The following is a 19267-nucleotide window of genomic DNA, read 5'->3' as shown; positions in this document are numbered from 1 at the left end:
CTGAGTGGCGCAAGTGTCTAATTTTACCAGTTTACCAAACGTAAATACAGTAAATTACTAAACAGGAACAGATCTGCTCGAAGTATAAAGAATACCACTTTTAATTTGAATTTGTAAAGAAAAGTGGTTCCACAATTGCGTTCGTCAAAGAGGTATTCTTCTTTGACCATTTTATACGTCGTAGTTGCTATAGCGGTAACCAACAAAATGAAATGAATAGAAAGAAAAAAATGCACTTTAATGATCCCATAGGAAATCATTATTTTTTCACTCATGGTGTTATTTTTTTAGTCTATTGAGGCATGCATATATGTGTGTACAATCCCCACACACACACACACAAGGGGCCTGCAGGCATACAATATATACAATGGGAGGCAGAGTGAGGGGCAGCTCCTTCTTTTGTGTGCCCCGAATGAGCAGCTTGAAAGGGGGGCGGCACCTTGCTCAAGATCCACCTGCTCCAAAGGTGAGGTGACACCTCCCACTGTCAGCTCACACTCACCATTGAGCTGTATCAGTGGGGGGGGGGGGGGATCTCAGAAAAATCTGTTGAATGTCGGAATAGTCAATAAGTTCCATTTATTATAAACTGAATTCATATTGTGGAACTGTAAATGTTACTGTTGGACTCATTCTGTATGAAAAGAATCCCTGACATTTAGGCATCAGAAAAAAAAATCCTGCTCTTTCTGTTTTTGAAGATATAAGCTTAGGTTTGTATAGGCATTCATTGGAAAAGCATATTTATGTGGAAGGATTACAGAATACTAAAAATATGTGGTTATAATGCTCAGTGGGACCAAATTGAATATATGAGAGTATGTGTGCAGGTAAAATATTTATCTTTTTCTTTCGGCTTTTCTTTTCAGGGGTCGCCTCAGCGAATCAGTTGCCTCCATCTAATCCTGTCTTCGGCATCATCTTCTCTCACACCAACTACCTTCATGTCCTCTTTCACTCACACATCGCACATCACACCTAACACTTTTCTCATCCCGTTCCATCTTGCCTGTGCACGCTTCTCCACCTCTTTCCATTGCTCTGGACTGTTGACCCTAAGTACTTAAAATCCACCTTTTTGATCTCTTCTCCCTCTAACCTCACCCTTCCACTTGGGTCCCTCTCATTCACACACAAGTACTCTGTCTTACTGCGGCTAACCTTCATTCCTCTCCTATCCAGGACATTCAACCTCTCTATCTTCTCCTCCACCTGTTGACTATAGTTCTAAAGTGTTTTCTTTGAGGCTTATTTCAGTTTATATCTACTCTCTCTTTTAGTTTGAAGGACTCAAGCGGTCAGTGAAGATACTGCAGTCATACACACACTCACAACTGGACTATTATACAATCATCATATATGTAAGTCAGGTTCAATGTGTAAAAATAATTAGACAAACTAAAAGTAATCAGCCCTTCATTAAATTATCTCTGGTGCAAACGAGTTCCACTGCCAAGAGTCTGTGGTTTTTAACAGTAAGATGCTGCTCTGGCTTGGTGGCCTGACTGCTGTTCTCTTTCTGTCTGACTCTTCTTCACCTGCCTCACCAGTCTGCTTTCTTTCCTTTCCCAGATATTTATCTTTGTCCTTGTACTGTGCAAATAAACAAAAAGCGTAAGGGTTTTAATAAAAGCTTATTCATTATAAAGAAATATCATATACTATGGCATCCTGTTAGATGAGATGGCCAAATAGCCAAATGTCAGCCTGAACCATTTGCAACTTGAGTAATGTGAGAAGCTTGAATTGATCTTAATTTGGCCATCTGCAGCAGATATTCAGAGTAGGCAGATACCACAAATATATGAACACTGGTCTTGATAGTGCATCAATATCAATTGATATTGATATTAAGTCCTCCCAATGCGTCTAAAACCACATGTGGCAACAAAACCAGTCAGGTGTCATTGGCATTTTCACTGGGGCAGTTCTGGATTTTGAGGTGATGAGCGACTAAATCTGTGGGGTCGGTTTAGTGATCAAACTCAATAGCATGGACATCCACTACTAACCAGCAGCAACGAGAGAAGTTGGCCAGTCTATGAGCAGGAGCGTTACTTCTAAGTGCGTATTCCGAGATCCTCCAGCACACGCTTTTGTTTGTTTGTTTTTTAAATAAATACAGTATTTAAAGCAGTACGGGATACCAGGAGCAGCGGTGTGTAGAAATGTTGTTTCACATTAAGAAGGTTCTGGGTTCAAATCCACCCGGTCATCTGGGTATGGAGTTCACATGTGAGGCCGTGTCCGGTTCTATCGCGGTCACGATCAGACACACGACTCTAAATTGACCTGGGAATCAGTGAGAGTGAAAATGGCTGTTCATCTTTTTTTTTTTGTGACCACGTGGTCAAATGACCACTTCTCCAGGAGGGACCTCACCTCAAGCTTAAGACCAGCTGCTGTTGGCTGCAGCAGCCGTCATAACCCAGTTTAAATTAAGCGGTGATTTAAAAATAAATAAATAAATAAATGAGTGAGGATTGCGTGAAAACTAGTAACAGTTTCACGATTTTAGTTACTACGCGAAAGAAAAAGATACTTTTATTTTGTTAGTGCGTCTTCCTGACCCTTATTCTGTAAGCACCGACCGGAACATATAATTATTGTCTCCCCTACCGTTCACGCAGGGCTACGCTGCCGCGCCGCGCCTCTGTCATAGTGGACTGGTTTTATTTGTCAGGGCGCCGCACCTTGCGAACAATAAATGTCTGTGAAGAAAAAACTTAGTTTTTAGTTGCAAAAGAAGGAGAAAAACAACCGAAATCAAGAAACGGTCACTTCTTAAACAAACTATGCGTAATGGGCGAGCGCACGGACACCGTGTTTAACACCACTGGATCCAGGTGGCTGCTGCCCGTCAGTGAACGACTGGGCTTCCCCCTCGATCAGGTATGTGCAGCTGTCAATGACTTTCATTTACTACAGAAACATCATGTTTGAGTCCGTGTTATGAGAGACTATAATGTTTGTGAATGAAGGCTGTGTCATTGATTGGAGACGTGTGAGTGATTAAACCCTTCTTATGTGTTTAAATCACTGCAGACAGCTGATAAATAGTTTAAATTGCCAATAAACATGATAAAAAATGTAAGATAAATAACTGTACTTCCAATTCTTGGAGGCTTTGAGTTATTCAACAAACTAGATGATTTGTTTTAACATAATCAAGTTTTTCATCATTTTTCAAATAATCTTTTACTTAGACGTGGTTTTGTGGCACAATTGACTTAAATAGCAAATGTTAAGTAATCAAATTATAAACTTTTGTATTTGTTAACATTTTAGAGAAGACAGAGACTGTTAATTAAACTTTAGACCCCAAATTAGGAACTACAACTAAGCTGCAAACATGGATGTTGATGTCTGTTCAGCAGCTCTGTTCAACAGATATCATTATAAAGTGTTTGTACCATACATACCACAAAATGTTACTTTCACTGACTGCTGACATTTCAAAATGTTTCAACTCTTTCGTGTCTCTGGTAGTTTGACCGTTTTACTGATGTGATCTAAAACATAACCAGACAGCAGTAAATATACTAAGCGGAGAGGGAGGCTTTCAGGTGATTGAATAATTTTGACACAGCAGTAGTCATGTAAAGTAGCATTTTGTATTGAATGAGAAAACAAAATAATACACTTTCGTTTGATTTGATCATTATATAGGTCAAACCAGCCTCATTCCCTACTGGGGTTAATTAGTTTGTCTTCCAACTGTAATCCATGTCTTCTAAGGTGAACTTCCTGGCGTGCCAGCTGCTCGCCTTGGCTGCTGCCTTCTGGTTTCGTCTCTACCTCAGTCCAAGCCATGCCGGTCCCCTAATCAGGCATGCAGTGGCCACGCTGCTGGGTGTTGCGTTTCTCATCTTCTGCTTTGGCTGGTACTGTAATGTGATGGTCAGACATACTTATGCAGTAGTTTATTCACTTTCTCTCATGATGTTGCTCCTCAATAAGTCTGTCACACCCAACTCGATACACCATTTAGTGGCCTATCAGTTGTGCCAGTAGCCACCAGGACATCCATCAGACACCTGTTCAAACACCTGCAAACCTTAACATAACCGCTAATTTTTATTACATTGATCATATTTACTTTTACAGTACTCTTGCTGCCTGCCTCAGGATTTCCTCTCTTGTCTTATCATAATACTAGTTTTGCTTTCTGACAAGTTAACAGGGCAGATATCTAGCATACATTTCACAGAACAGAATACTTGCTGCTCCACAGGTTTCTAATCATGGTAGCACATCCAGCACAATGACAAATATTTTAGATGCTATCTCATCCATGCTGTACGCCAGCCACCGACATCTGCTATGCCGGTGGCTGGCGTACAGCTTACTTCAATCTTAATTAAAAACACTGTGGTATTCAAAAATAGTCATGAATTAAGAACACTGTGGTATCCAAAAATAGTCATGTCCACACTGTCTGTTAATTCCTCTGTGCAGGTACTCAGCTCACATCCTAGTGGTGGTGGTTTTAAGCTATCTCATCATTGTCCAAGCTGACTTTAACAATGTACACAGGTAAGTAAGTGGTCAACGTACTTAGAAAACCACATAAAATTAAGATATAAAACTATGTTATAGATGTAGATGTTGGCAATAGTAATGATTTGTAAATGAGTACACTGCTGACATGTTAGAACAACCAGGTAGCCTAGTTCTGTAGGTGAGACACAGTTTTGTCTGCTACATAATGAATAATTGCCATGGGTGCTTTTAAACCTGGCTAAGCTAGTCTGTCTGTCACCATGACATCAAAGAACCACAACAGGAGCAGGTCATTTTCACTGTATTTGTGAAATTGTTGTTGCTGCTACCTGAGTCAGATAACAGTACAGTATTTTAGATTTTCATTTGGTGGAGTGACCCAAGATGTCAGTCTAGTTAAAACGAACTATGATAACTTTTGCTTTTGTTTCTTGTAGCTCAGATCTGTTTTACGTCGTCCTGCGTATTGCTCCACAGACTGGTGTGCAATACGCTGTATTATGTCTGTTACAATACAGGCTGAATAAACTGCTGTTGGAAGAAAAAAAGTTCAGAAGGCACCCTGACATGTCAGCCGGACCAGCCTGTCAGATCAGTGGAGAAAAAATACAGTTTGAATATATTTTATAGGTTTAAAAATACCACATTATGAAAGGTATAGACTAAAAAAAAGTAACACTCATTAGTCCAGAAAGGACACTGGTACATGAACATAATAATGATGGCATCCTACTATGGTTCCTTGTCAGTATTTATGGCTTTTGTGAAAGTGTTGTGGTGATTATGATTAAAATTGGATAACCTTCTTTTACTAGCTGTTTTACAAGCTGTTTAGTTATAATTTAGTTGTCTTTGCTGAAAATAACGTAAATCCATTAATTTGAAATTTCAACTACTTAGACTATTACCAACATACAGTACTTTTTAATCCAGTAACTTTGCCATTGCCAAATAAATAATATTATTCAGATTCATTTTATAATTTCCATGTATTTTCTAATAACATTTGAAAAAATTGCTGAAGATCTTTTATACAAGTCAGTTCTCAGGAAAGTAAAGATGAAATTAACAATCTGAAAGTCTTAATACCAGTATACAAAACCAATTTATTTGCATACAGGAGACACCCCTGAACTAAGATAAGCATTGCATTCATTCAAGAAAGGTATTTATCAGTCCATGTGACCATGATTTGAGTAAAGAGAGAGTTCACCACAGCCACAAGTGTATTTTAGATGTTTCATATGCAAATTAAGCACCTGGATGGACCCATATGACAGTCGCCTCCAAAATCTTATGAACCTTTTATTTTGTTTGGTTCATTCCTCAACTTGCAGGTATTCCATGGTGACAGCTATGGGCTATTTGACAGTTTGTCAAGTGAGCAGAGTCTTCATCTTTAACTATGGAATACTGTCTACTGACTTCTCTGGGTAAGAAAAACAACAATGTATTTCACCTCTTTTGTTTTTGCCTCACCCATCTTGTTAATAGCCCATCTGTCATGTCATAATGAGAGTTGTTTTGTTATCAGGTAGCATTTCTAAATGGTGTGGTACATGCTCGGAGTCACCTGTACCACTGCCTTGTGTAAATACACCACTGATTAAAAAGTACTAGTGTGGATTGTTTGCAGACAGTGCCCAGCTATGGCAAGTTAAAGTCCTTGTTCCCTCCTGGAAACTGTGACTTTGTTGTCTTAGGAACGTTTAAAGGACTTTTCTCTGAGGTTGTATACTCTTGTTGAACTCCAAGAGCCACAAATGAATTAAAAAAAACACTTAGTGAAGCCTGAAGAGAAGATGGATAGTGAGTCATTGGTTAAGATTGCATGATATAAGCATTGCGTTTCAAAAATTAAATCTGTTTTTGAAATCAAATCTCTTCTACTTTTACATTTAATGAATGAAATGGCATGGCATGCAGCAACTTTCTATTCTTTAAAATTCTTGCCATCTTATAGAGAGAGCTGAGTTGCATTGGAACAATCATATTTCTGTTCACACAATGCTGCAAATGCTTTTATTTAGTCAAGACCAGTCCTCAGGCCCTACCAGACATTTTACAGAAAAATAATTCTGATAATGAGGGTGCAAGGGGGTTTGTGTGTGCAGTTCTTTTAAAAGGTAATAGCTAACCTCTGTGATTTTTGTATTCAGGAACTTCCTTTCTCTGTTCCGTTGTGGATGATTTTTTTGGCAGTGTCACTTGTGCTCCATGTGACTTTGGTTGATGACAGCCAGGCCCCATGAGTCAGCCTTTAGCATGGTTGTATATTGATTTAGCGATCCAGCTGCACTGAGATCTCATTGTGGAAAGACACATGGTTGTCAAAGTGTGATACTGTTCATACATAGGATAATGTCAAATTTGGATAAGTAACCCTGTTCTTTTTTTGACGAAGTATAAAAACCTACGTGTTAAAAATTAAAACAGCTCACCGGTGGGCTAGCTAATAAATAGAAATAACAAATATATGCTATGGCTGCAAGGTGGCGCAGTGGGTAGCGCTGTCGCCTCACAGCTAGAAGGTTCTGGGTTCGGGTCCCCTCTGTGTGGACTTTGTATGTTCTCCTTGTGTCTGATGGGTTCTCTCCAGGTTCCCCAGCTTCCACCCACCTCCAGAAACATGCACTTCAGGCGAAATAGTCGGTTCCAAATTGTCCCTAGGTGTGTGTGCATGAGTGGTTGTTCGTCTTTTGTGTGGTTCTCTCATGTTCTGGTAACGATTCCCGAGCGTCTCCCCTCCTCTCGCCTGTAAGTCAGCTGGGATGGGCTCCAGTAACCCCCGTGACCCGCAAGTGGAAGAGCCAGACTCTTTTGGGCGGCCATCCACCTCTTTTGGGCGGCCATCCGCCTTGACAGGTTGGGTGGAAAAGAAATAAAAGGAAGATAAGGACAGGGAAAGAGAGAGAGAGAGACAGAGAGAGACTGGCAGATAGGCCAGATGGAGTCAGTGTGAACATGGTTATAGTTAGAAAATTGGGGTTGTTGCCTTCAATTCAAGTGTCCCATCATGTAGTTGGTAAATTCATGGCACAATTACAGCTGCATTGATGATTGTATGGCGGCACGGAGGAAGAAAGGAAGAAGGACCCCAGCCGATGGACAGATGAGGGGTGGCACTGTTGGGCTTGGAGGAGAAGGTCCACAGCAGATGGATAGATGAGGGGTGATACTGGTGGGCTTGGAGGTGCAGCGGATGGTCCACAGCGGATTGGCGGATGAGGGGTGGAACAGTATGGTGGCACGGAGGAAGAGAGGCAGCAGGACCCCAGCCGATGATTAGGTGAGGGGTGATACTGGTGGGATGGGAGGAGCAGGTCTACAGAAGATGGTCCACAGTGGATGGGCGGATGAGGGGTGAACCTGAGAAAACATATAAGGACATAGACACAGAGACTCCAGGGAAGAAGTTGCGTTAGTAGGGTGTGATTGGAGACTTGGAGAGTGAGGTCGGAAAGGAGGAGGAGTAACAGATGGTCGGAGAGAAGAGCTCAGTAAGTCTGGATGTTGAGTCTCCTGCAGTGTAGGTCTGCAAGAAAAAACGTAGCAGCCTAAGTTGCCTTAATTGTAAAATTTTTGAAAAAAATGTTTAAAGTTTCCTGAAATAAATGAATAACTAAGTTTAGTCTGAAATAGTGAGAGTGTGTCTGCCTCCTGATCTGGGGGAGGGAGGTGGTTCCACAATAGAGGAGCTTGATAGCTAAAGGCTCTAGCCCCCGTCCTACTTTTATATATTCTAGGGACCACCAGTAGGTCAGTATGTTGGGAGCGTAATGCTCTAGATGGATTATAAGGAACTAAAAGTTCCTTCCTGGCCATGAAAGGCTTTGTAAGTGAGAAGTATTTTAAAATCTATCCTAGCTTTCACAGGAAGCCGGTGCTAAGAAGCCAACACAGGAAAATATGGTCTCGGGTACTAGTCAGAGCACGGGCAGCAGCATTCTGAATTAGTTGAAGTGTCTTCAGCGACTTTTTGGGGCAGCCTGAAAAAAGTGCGTTACAGTAATCTAGTCTGGAAGTGATGAAAGCATAAATTAATTTCTTCGCATCATTCCGTTTTAAAATATGCCAGATTTTAGCAATGTTTTGGAGATGGAAAAAGGGAATTCTCGAAACCTGTTTTATGTGTGTGTTAAACGAGAAATCCTGATCAAAGATGACACCTCGGTTCCTCGCATTGGTTTTGGCCTCAAACTTGATGCCATCCAAGGCTATTACATCACTTGGCACTACATCCCTAACAGTTTTTGGGCTGAGCACAATAACCTCAGTTTTACCAGAATTTAGATGCAAAAAGTTATTGGTCATCCAATCTTTAATCTCTTTGATACACGTCTGTAATTTCACAACTGATTGACTTAATCAGGTTTAATCGGGAGATACAATTGTGTATCATCGGCATAACAATGGAAGTTGATGGAGTGTTTCCTTATCAAATTACCTAGAGGAAGCATGTATAGTTGAACAATATTGGAGCAAGAACTGAGCCTTGAGGAACTCCATAGCTAACTGTAGTGGACTGGGAGGAATCATTAATGCTAACAAACTGTAAACGCTCAGTTAAATAAGACTTAAACCACATCAGTGTTGATCCCTTGATACCAATTGTGTTGTCCAGTTGTGCCAAAAGAATATTGTGGTCAGCTGTGTCAAAATTCAGATTTCTCTTCTTTAACTTCAGTGTGAGATTGTGCTTCTTCATCACTTTTGAATAGGGGGGAAAAGACATGCCTGAGTCTGTACAGTCTTAGTGCTAATCCAAATAAAAACCCCTGCTCCATTATATTGAAATGTTTTCACAGTGGTAGTTGTTGTCAGCTCTATGAAGATTTGCAGGCATGCGAGTCTAATTTTAGACAAGGCTTCATTGAATTAAAAGGGGCAGTTGGGTCTTGGCGGAGGCATGCATTTTTCAAAATATGTTCTAGTTTTAACACCTTTCATTTGTTGATAGTTAAATGTTTTCAATTGTGTTATCCTTATTATCACTAAGGTTTGTTGTGCGTTCTACCAGTCGAAAATACCAAACAAATTTATTCTTCCATTTGTCTCTAAATCCAGTTTGCCATCCTCCCATTTCTCACTGAGCATTTCCCAAAAATGCTTGTTGCATTTCCCTCAGAAAGACAGCTGAACTGAAATTGAGCACATCAGAATCATGAGCATGCCGCCAACTTTCTGCATGGAAAAATAGAGAATGGTGGACCATTGCAAACTGAAAATATTTCTCTAAAGACAACTGCCAACTTGTGTTGAGCAGGCACTGCCAGCCACTCATGCAGCCCCTCTCTCCCTCAGTTTTCCATTCAGTGCACACAATGGAACCAGTGTGTCTGCGTTTGTGTGAGAGAGATGTAGTTTCTGTGTGCTTTTGTGCGCACACACACACATTCTTGGGAAAGAGATGTCTTTCTATGAATGAGTGAATGGTAGGTGGTGTGAAACTAGTTAGTTCAGATTTACTGTACTGATTTACTGAAGGGAAAAGCCGAAGATAGATAGATAGATAGATACTTTATTAATCCCGGAGGAAATTGTATTTCAAATGATGTATGTATGTATGCATTTGTGTGCATGTATGCAAGTATGCATTTCAATACTTTGGACACTGTCATGTAAAACAATTGGAACTTTAAAATAAACAGATGACTAGATGAGCATGAAGTGTGTGTAGAATACAAGTGAGCTGACAGTGGACAGTACTGAGGTCCTGCATACACTTTTGCTTTTTACCGATGAAGCAATGCAAAAAAAAAGTTCAAGAAGAAAGACCTTCAGAAAGAGTAGTACTGCTCTATCAGTTGGGACCAAGTACTGAATAGGCTGGTTTCAGAGCGATACAGACAAAAGTTAAATGTAGTATTCAAGTTAATTGCATTGGCTAAATAATGATTTTTACACCCTGGGGAAAAAATGGTTCATGGGGAAATCTCCTCTTGGACAGAAGCACAGAAGGCATTTGCTTTAGATGTGCTGCATTTTAGGTCAGTCACAAAATGAAGGGAAGATCATGATGGCCTGCTGTTGTTCAGATGGTCTTGCTGAGTGATCAAAGTTTTCCACCTGTGATTTCTGAAGATAAAACCACAGAACATAAAATAGAATTAATTGTATCGGCTGCTGAAAGATTATCAGTATTTATTGCCTAGCTGTATTGTTTTTTACATTCCACTTTGAATTATTGCAAATATGCAGAATTATTTCACAAAAGTGCCTTATATCTATCACCAGGATCATCTGTTGATGTTGACTTTTTTTTCCCACTTACCAGTACTTTTAACACTAAAATCCTTTGTATTTTTCTGCTAAGGCCACTGATGATGGTAACCCAAAAGATCACAACACTGGCCTTTCAGCTACATGACGGTAAAGTAGTGGAGAACACACACACACACACACACACGCACACGCACACGCACTGCTATAAGCTTTAATGGTGGAGGCAATACCATTTTGTCAGTGCAGACTTTGGGAGACAGCGTGTATAATGTCAAGGATCTAAAACACGGATTCAAGTGTGGACTCCAGTTATCTTTCTTTTTTTAAAGTTTTTTTGTGAGCGGCAGAATTTCCAACCAGGTTATTGTTAACTTCATCCTTTGTTTTTCAGGTTTGTGTAAGAAATCTGACCAGCTGACCCTGGAGCAGAGGCATCTGGCTATATGGTGAGTATGATCTGTTCTCTAAGTTTTGTCTGATAATAAGGCCAACTATTTACTTTATTTAATGCTGGGAATAGTCTGATGGATAAAACATCAGGTGTATGTTTGGGAGAAGGAGCACTGTCCTCTGGGATGAATGATCAAATGGAGATATTTGGCGTTATTCTCCATCTTGTCTTTTTTCCGTTCTTGAATAAATAAATATGATATCCTTTTAACTATGACGTCTGAGGTGCACATTGTTTACACTCTAGGACTGATATCTATCTTGTCCTGTCAATATTATTAATATGCAGATGGTCTCATCTGAAAGTTTATTGGTGGTATAAACATCTGTGTCTTTTCCTTTAGCATTGAAGAACAATGACAAGACCCAGTCATGGTGAATAGCTCATTTGTGTAAAAAGCATGCAAGGAACTTAGACAGTAGGCATCATTTAGAATATTTAGGCAATAAATGGTGTCTGTAGGCTCCCCAGTTATCCAGGTTGAGTTAAACTAAGAAGAGCAAAAAAGAAAATCAACTAGACCCAAGCTTAAGCAAGCGTCATCAAGATTGTTTCAACTCCCTTAAGCAAGCAAATCAAGGTTGGTTCAACCAACCCTAAGCAAGTCCAGTAATTCTTTTTTTTCTTTTCCTGAAGAGTCATTTTTGTTATTTTTTAACAAATTTTAAAATGGATCGAGCAAAGATCATGACATATAGAAGTAGCTCTGTGATAACCTTACAACTCTAAACCTGAATGACTATCTCCTGCTTGTTAGCTTACCTTTAGATTGTGATACTCTTGTAGGTTTCACTTACACAAGCCCAGGTTCTGGTTCTACAGTTGTGGTTGAAACATTGCAGCAAGGTATCGATTCATGTGTAATCAGCAATATGGACTGAGGCTCAGATTGTCAGTACTCGTGTTTCAGGAGTAAATGAACTCCTTGAACAGCAAATATCTTCAGAACTTCTGACTTCAGAGCTTTTTATAAATCTTTACCATGTTAAAAATGGGCAACCATGCATTTTTTATTTTAATGCTTCAAACAGGGCCATGCAAATCACTTTATTTTGAGAGAATGGTTGGTTTCATTTTAGGTTATATCTGGCAAGAAATAATACCAGTTTCCATTTGTACTTAATTTGAAAATGAATGCGAGCCATCCATCATTGTTCATATATGAGAACATATACCAACACGTGGTTACATGTCACCTGAAGTGTTATACAAGGAAAAGGGGATTCTCTTTGTGTCAGTGATTTTTCCTGTTGTTCTCTGTGCAGTGTGAGGCCCCGTCTCATTGAGTACCTGAGTTACAATCTGAACTTCATGAGTATCTTGGTGGGGCCGTGCAGTAACTATAACGACTACGTTGACTTTATAGAAGGCCGACACATCAGCAGGAGGTTGAACCAGCACTTTAGGACATGTAATGGACAGAACGGCTATGATAAGGCACCAGACCCATCACCTTTGGTGAGTTCATGAATGCCTCTCTGAGGGCTGCTTCCTCACCTGATTGTGTTCAACAAAATCTCATGTCCAAGTCACACAAATGGTATACAGATAGTCCTCAACATACAAACACTATTGGTTTTGAGAGGTTGTTTGTAAATTGAGTTGTTCCTAGCGTTGTTCCTCCCTCGTTATTAGTTAAATTTCAATCTATAACTGACAGGTGAGATATTTTAAATGCCATTACTACGGTAAATACAAATGTAATATTCCCTCAGACATACCAGAAACAATGAGTAATACAATAAAATCCAGGTCCAGGTCATTTCAAATTAAGTTGTTTTTTTGGAAAATATATCCAATCCAATTTTATTTGTTAAGCACTTTACATCAACCACAGTAGACCAAAGTGCTGTACAGACGAATGAATTATAGATTATGTCTCAAATCATCAAAAACATTCATGGAAAAATAATGAAGTTTTCTCAAAGTCTGTCCACCGCAAATATTGGACTCTTAAAATCACTAAAAAACAGTTGAAAGCACACAGTACCATGTTACTGTACATTAAAATATAATAAAAACATATATTAAAAATGCGTACATATAGCTCCAATATTTACCGTTAAGCATCACTTGTGATTCATGCTCTTGCTTTGAATTCAGATTAGGCTATAGTGAGTATTTGCACAATGTAATTTAATCTTTGAAGCAAAGAATTTCCCAATGAAGTATATCTATTTATGTCTAAGAAGAAGAAAACACTTCAATGAATGCTCCACGAGTTTTTAAGGGCATCCTACAACAGCCGGAGTCAGCTGTTGATATTGACAAGCCACTGTATGGTACTGTAGCATGTTGCTTACCTTTATATCGAAGGAAGAGCAGGAGAAGAGGGAAATTATTGTTTGTTTGAGGCAGCCATTAGAGAGATTGTCACCACTACCACTATAATTACTAGCCTTTGGGTGCATCATGCAATGGGTGCATCATGACTGTTCAGTTCTTTTGCTTAATTCTGCCCCACAGAGCGCTGTTTGCAGGAAACTGTTGGTCTGCTGTGGCTGTATGCTCTTCTTCCTCATTGTGACTCAGTCCTTGCCAATAAACTACAACGTAGACCCCCACTTTGTCAACAATGCCTCCTTCCTCACAAGGCTCACCTATGCCTTCTTCTCCATACAAGCTGCAAGGCCCAAATTCTATTTTGCCTGGACACTAGGTGAGCTGTGTGTGTGTGTGTGCGCATGCATTTCAGATGGACATATACCCTGGGGATCTTGTGATTTTTTATTTTTTAATTCTCTCCATACCTTCAGCTGATGCAGTCAACAATGCTGCAGGGTATGGATTCGGTGGGATTGATCAAAGTGGAAAGGCTTCTTGGGATCTCATCTCCAATGTCAATATTTTGGGGATTGAGGTATTTTCAGTGTTGTTCAAAACAAAAAAAGCTTTACATACATTGAGTTAAATTTCATGTACATTTTTAAAAAGTGTAATAAATTCAGAATTGGAGCGCACAGTTTTTGCAATGTTCTTACTGTTCTTTTTTTTATTCTTTTAAGACTGCAACCAGCTTCAAGACATTTATAGACAACTGGAATATCCGAACAGGAATTTGGCTGAAAACGTTAGTGGTGTGGAAATGAAGTTGAATATTGATAATGCAATTATTTATCATTTACTATTTAATATGTCTGTCCCTTCACATCTTCCCAGCGTTTGCTATGACCGAGTCCCCAAGCACAAGCTAGCATTGACCTTCATCCTGTCAGCCCTGTGGCACGGTGTTTTTCCAGGGTACTATTTCACCTTCATCACTGCCATTCCCATCTCTATTGCAGCAAAAGCTGTGAGTATTGTAACGTCTCTTGAAATGTAAAGTGGTAATAATATGCAATTAGAAAGCCCTTCCTGATTGTATGAAGGTGTTTCTATTAATGATTGTCCAATAGCATTTGAAGAGCTTAAATTTACTTTATCTCATAAAACTATTAGTGAAGTCTGGTTTTCTGTACATGACTGCTTTACCATGTCTGTTTTCAGAAAAAAAGAAATAGAGAAAAAGTTGAATAATATAAAAATATTACACTAAAAACACCATATGTAGAAACATAATTTTAGCAGATTCATTCAGTATGACAGTTTGCTTTACGTTTGTGTCCTTAAGTTTATGAAAATGGAATTAAACAAATAGTTTGACATGAAAACACAATCTTGCCTCTCTTTTGGTTGTCATGCTCCACCAGGTACGCAAGTCTGTTCGCCACTACTTCCTGGTGTTCAGAGGTGTGAAGCTGGCTTATGACGTCTTAACGTGGGGAGCCACCCAGCTTGCAATCTGCTACACTGTTATGCCTTTTTTACTTCTTGCGGTGGAGCCGACATTGGTTTATTACAGGTATGTAACAGTCATGTTGGTGCCCGCATTGTTCTCGTTGTTGTTGGGGTCACAACAACAAAGGAGCTCCTTTTGGTGATGCACTGTCAGGTCACTCATTCATTTAGTGTGTATGTGAGGAATGCATCTGTACACTAAAACCCTTCAGAATTGTCTGTGTTGACACACTTACATTTGTTGTGCATGCACAGGCATACTAACTACAGGTTTCAACAGGTCTTTTTTTTATTCAGTATTCTGTCCAGTTTTAAACTATTATGATATTTGGTGTCCTGATTTTGTGTTTTTGTCTGCTCCATTTTAGGATTTATTAAAGAATAAAAAAAATTAAACTTTTCAAACTTTATAGGCAAATAACTGCATAGTTATTCATTTGTGCTGCTACTAGTGCTTTATCAACAGTAAGCCAAATTTGTTTTTCTATAAAACTTTAGAAAATATGTGAAATCTCATGTACCCAAATCTTAAGATGATATCAATTGTCATTTTGGTGAACTTTGGACTTTCAAAGATATATATTCACTCACACAAGGCTCAATAAAAGAAAGTTCATAATAGAGAGGTTGTACTCAGATAATTTTGGTACGTAACTTCATGTCTTTTTTACATGGCAGGCTGTTGCATGTTTAGTTCTTAACGTGTTTTGTGGCTCTAATGTTTCACCTTTTCTTCTATAGGTATATCAGTAACAAAATTATTATGCTTTCTTCCTTTCTTTCCTAGATCTATGTACTTCCATGTGCACATCATTAGCATTCTCACTGCAATCGTCCTGCATCAGAAACACAAACCCAGGGAACCCTGTGCCACTTCTAAATCACTGGTTTCGTCTTCGTGCTCAACCCAGTGCCAGCCTGTTCACTCCAACAACAATGACAAAACAGACTGAAAGCACGGTCTTCTCTCTCCTCTTCCAGGCTCGCAGTCTACAGCCTGTTACCACAGGAAATATTCAGGACGTTCAGCTGTCAAATGTCAAATAGGAAAACTTTATTTATTTTTTGAGTCATCAAAATAAGGAGTACAGAGAAGAACTTTAACGTTTTCAACCTACAGCTCTAAATGCACATGAAGAGTTTTTTATAGATTAAGGCAGCACATGAAACAGAAGCTCATCAAGCTGGCACAATAGAAAGGCAAATCACCAGTGCTCCCCTCCACCGTGTCCATCTCAATGCCTTCCTGCTCCTAAAACTAGTGCGATGAGAGAAAGACCGATTCCTTTCTGTCCTATCCACTACTTGTCCTGTCCAAGTAGTCCAACAGTGTGGGATTTAAATGACCTCAGTGGGAGAGCAACTCATAAATACCAGGAAAAACACACAAATTCATTAAGAGGCAAAGCAGATGTAAGCACATACTTGGAGATGCTTAAGTAGTTGCAATCTGACAATGGGTGCTGTTGTGTGTGTGTGTGTGTGCATAACAAAATAGTATACGCAATGGAGAGACAGCCTTAGCATGTCTGTGTTTAATAGTTTACACTTTGTCAGAACAGGATTCAAACTCGTCGCGGGACGCCGTCATTAATGATGTCAAAGGCAGGATGGCAGCTCCTCCAGTTGAGCTTTCTGTAAGCAAAGCACTTGTTTCTATTAATGACCATGGGATGTAACTATATGCCAATGAAGAGAGGACAATGTAAAGACCAGGTGCAGAAAACAGCGCTACTTTACAATTACAAGCCTCTGCTCTTGTTGCATTACACAATTTGGGACAAAATCGAGCTTTATGGGTCGCTAAGAATGAAAAAGCAAATGCAGTCATTTGCTGGGCCTGGTTAGGCCCACAAATCTATGTGTGTGTTATGTAATGATTTTCTGTATTTCATTTCCATATGAACAGGGCTGGATACCTGTCATAGAATAGAGTAGTTGAGCTAAAATTTTAATAAATTTGAATGGGTAGGGGGGGGTCAACTATTTTTAAAAATGAGAGACATCTGATGCATGTTGTGTCTAAGCTTTGACGAATGTTTAGTGAGACCGTCACACTGGAACATTCATTCGAACCCAGAGTAGAAAGCCTTTCTGTCCATTGATCTCATAATTTCACATCTAAATTCACTTTTTTTTCTCCACACTCTTGTTTTTGCACAATTGAAATGTATAACTCAGTGGTTTTTATGATCAGAGATTTTCTGAGTAGAATGAAACAAAACAATGCACAGGAGCTTCCAATTATCAAGGCATTATCTCACATTACATGTCTGGTTGCATTGGAAGTTTTCACAGTAGCACAGTAACATGAGAGCAAAGCAAGTGTTCTTTAGGACTATATCAGTGGCTGGTAATGAGTGATTAATATTTAATAATGTTAGCATCAGGCAAGTGTGCTATGAGAACACCTCTAAAATAGAAAATCTCTCTTTGCACTCTGCAAATCAAATGTGACATCTGCACTATTAGCTACATAAAATAGAGGAAAAACTGATTCCTGTCACCAGACCTCTCGTTCTTTAAGTTGTAAGAATCTCTCATGTCCACCTTAGTTTAACTAACGTAGATAATTATATGTTTTACTCACAATTTCACATTATTATCTAAGCCATTTATGAAAGTAGAGTTTATTTACACAAGGAAAACAATGTCTGAACCTGCACACTAGTGTCCTTTAATTTTGGTACACAGCTGTAACCCAGCTCACAGGAAAGGGTGTTAAGAGATGAGGGAATTGATGCCCTGAGGAATTACTCAAGGTGAAATGAAGCAAAAGGCAATGTTGAAATGACTACACTGGCTAAGGAATACACATTTCTGTCTGGTCTGACTTAACTTTTTTTGTACTTATAAAACTTTTTATTCAGTGTGATATTGAGTGCTCATTTTGATTAACTGAATGTTAAATTGCACCTCACTTCAGAGTCATTAGTCTGTTAAATGCTCTGGGATCTGTAGACAGCATTTCTTTTAAGAGAGCAACTCTGCCTGCACAAACATTTAGGCTCTAAACTACCCTGGTGCTAAATGCCAATGCTAAAAGTAGCTGTGTTAGAACAGGCTAGGATCACATAATAAACCTTAATGTTCAGTTTGATGTTTTGCATGATCAGATTCTTGATGGTTCTCTAATGTGAAAGCATCTGTCCTCGGACATGTTTTACATGATATGTTTACATTGGTGACGTGTGTCACAATCTGTCATTTGTGTTGCGATGAATGTGTATCCAATCTAGGACCACATGTTTGCACCAAACAAACAAAGAAACCGATCAGAACAGCTTGCAAATTGAAATATAATTTGAATATCAACCATCAACATTTCTGTGAGATAAAGCCCTTAACTGATTTGTAGTGATCAATAACATGTTCATGTATGTGTTCATGCATGTTGCTAATGTTTTTAGTTCAGAGAAATTAACAATATATTGTGAATGTGCAGCTGTTTGAATGATTGATTGTGGAGATGTAGATGTGATCACATTGTGTGTGTGTGTGTGTGTGTGTGTGTGTCCTTTATTTTAGTATTTTTAAAGCAGATTGAGAGATTGTAACAGGAAACATTTGAATAACAAATAAAGCAACAGTGAAACAGCTTTTTTTAATGAAGAATTATTCATGAATAAATAAATGTAATTATTTAATGTGCTCTTAAGTTTAAATACTTTGAATAAGTCCCTCAGGAATCTGTGAAACTGCCTCCAGGTGTTGATGCATTGTATTTGTTTTCTTTCATTACACCAGTCTTTCCCTCTCTATGCAACGCCTGTCCCAAGTTGTTCAATGTCTGATAATATTCTCTAAGTGCCTTCATCTTTGTCCCTTGTGTCTCTGATATAAATACACACGTGTTTGTGGTCTTATGTTGTGATCCAGAGTTCATTGTCATGACTAGCATGAAAAAAGGAAAGGGGACCAAAGTGATGAAATCACCAACTAAATCTACTTAAATTAGTGAGTTACTGGATTATTTTCCACTTTGGGTCTTTAAAGGGATTATAATCCTGTAAAATGTCCCACTTTTTCAAATTTATTTAGTGACCTCACCATTGGCCTCACAGTCTGGTGGTTGTGTATGTTGTGTATGCTACCAACCAGTTGCCTTTGTTCAGTGTGTAGGTGGGCTTCTGAAGGGACCGCGTAATTGGCCGGAGTTGCACACATTTCATCTCAAAAACACGTTACTACAGGAGAAAAGAAGATTGGTACACATAGCAAGTGGCGAAAGTTATAAATTGATGTAGGTTTCAGGTTTTGATGTGGTAAAATAGTTCTACAGTGCCCTCTCGAAGCAACTCCTGCCAT

General features: G+C 39.1%; 1 protein-coding gene across 1 annotated transcript; it reads left to right on the top strand.

The window, feature by feature from the left end:
* The first annotated feature begins 2654 nt into the window (after positions 1 to 2654).
* mboat1 (membrane bound O-acyltransferase domain containing 1) lies at positions 2655 to 18831 on the top strand. The gene is made up of 13 exons (XM_068324083.1): positions 2655 to 2895; positions 3742 to 3887; positions 4462 to 4539; positions 5844 to 5939; positions 10823 to 10878; positions 11123 to 11177; positions 12448 to 12640; positions 13649 to 13841; positions 13939 to 14042; positions 14188 to 14252; positions 14342 to 14474; positions 14872 to 15023; positions 15747 to 18831. Exons 1-13 carry the CDS (start codon positions 2806 to 2808, stop codon positions 15910 to 15912), a joined length of 1527 nt encoding a protein of 508 aa, XP_068180184.1. The 5' UTR covers positions 2655 to 2805; the 3' UTR covers positions 15913 to 18831.
* The last annotated feature ends 436 nt before the right edge of the window (positions 18832 to 19267 follow it).

The sequence above is a fragment of the Antennarius striatus genome, chromosome 9 (genome assembly GCF_040054535.1).
Source record: "Antennarius striatus isolate MH-2024 chromosome 9, ASM4005453v1, whole genome shotgun sequence".
In the NCBI taxonomy this organism is placed as follows: Eukaryota; Metazoa; Chordata; class Actinopteri; order Lophiiformes; family Antennariidae; genus Antennarius; species Antennarius striatus.
The sequence above is the reverse complement of the archived record's forward strand: the minus strand, read 5'-3'. Positions and strand labels throughout refer to the sequence as shown.

Coding starts and splice junctions, on each gene's coding strand:
- mboat1 (XM_068324083.1), top strand. CDS start 2,806: ATGGGCGAGCGCACGGACACCGTGTTTAACACCACTGGATCCAGGTGG. Junction 2,896..3,741: donor TGGGCTTCCCCCTCGATCAG/GTATGTGCAGCT, acceptor ATGTCTTCTAAG/GTGAACTTCCTGGCGTGCCA. Junction 14,475..14,871: donor TCTCTATTGCAGCAAAAGCT/GTGAGTATTGTA, acceptor ATGCTCCACCAG/GTACGCAAGTCTGTTCGCCA.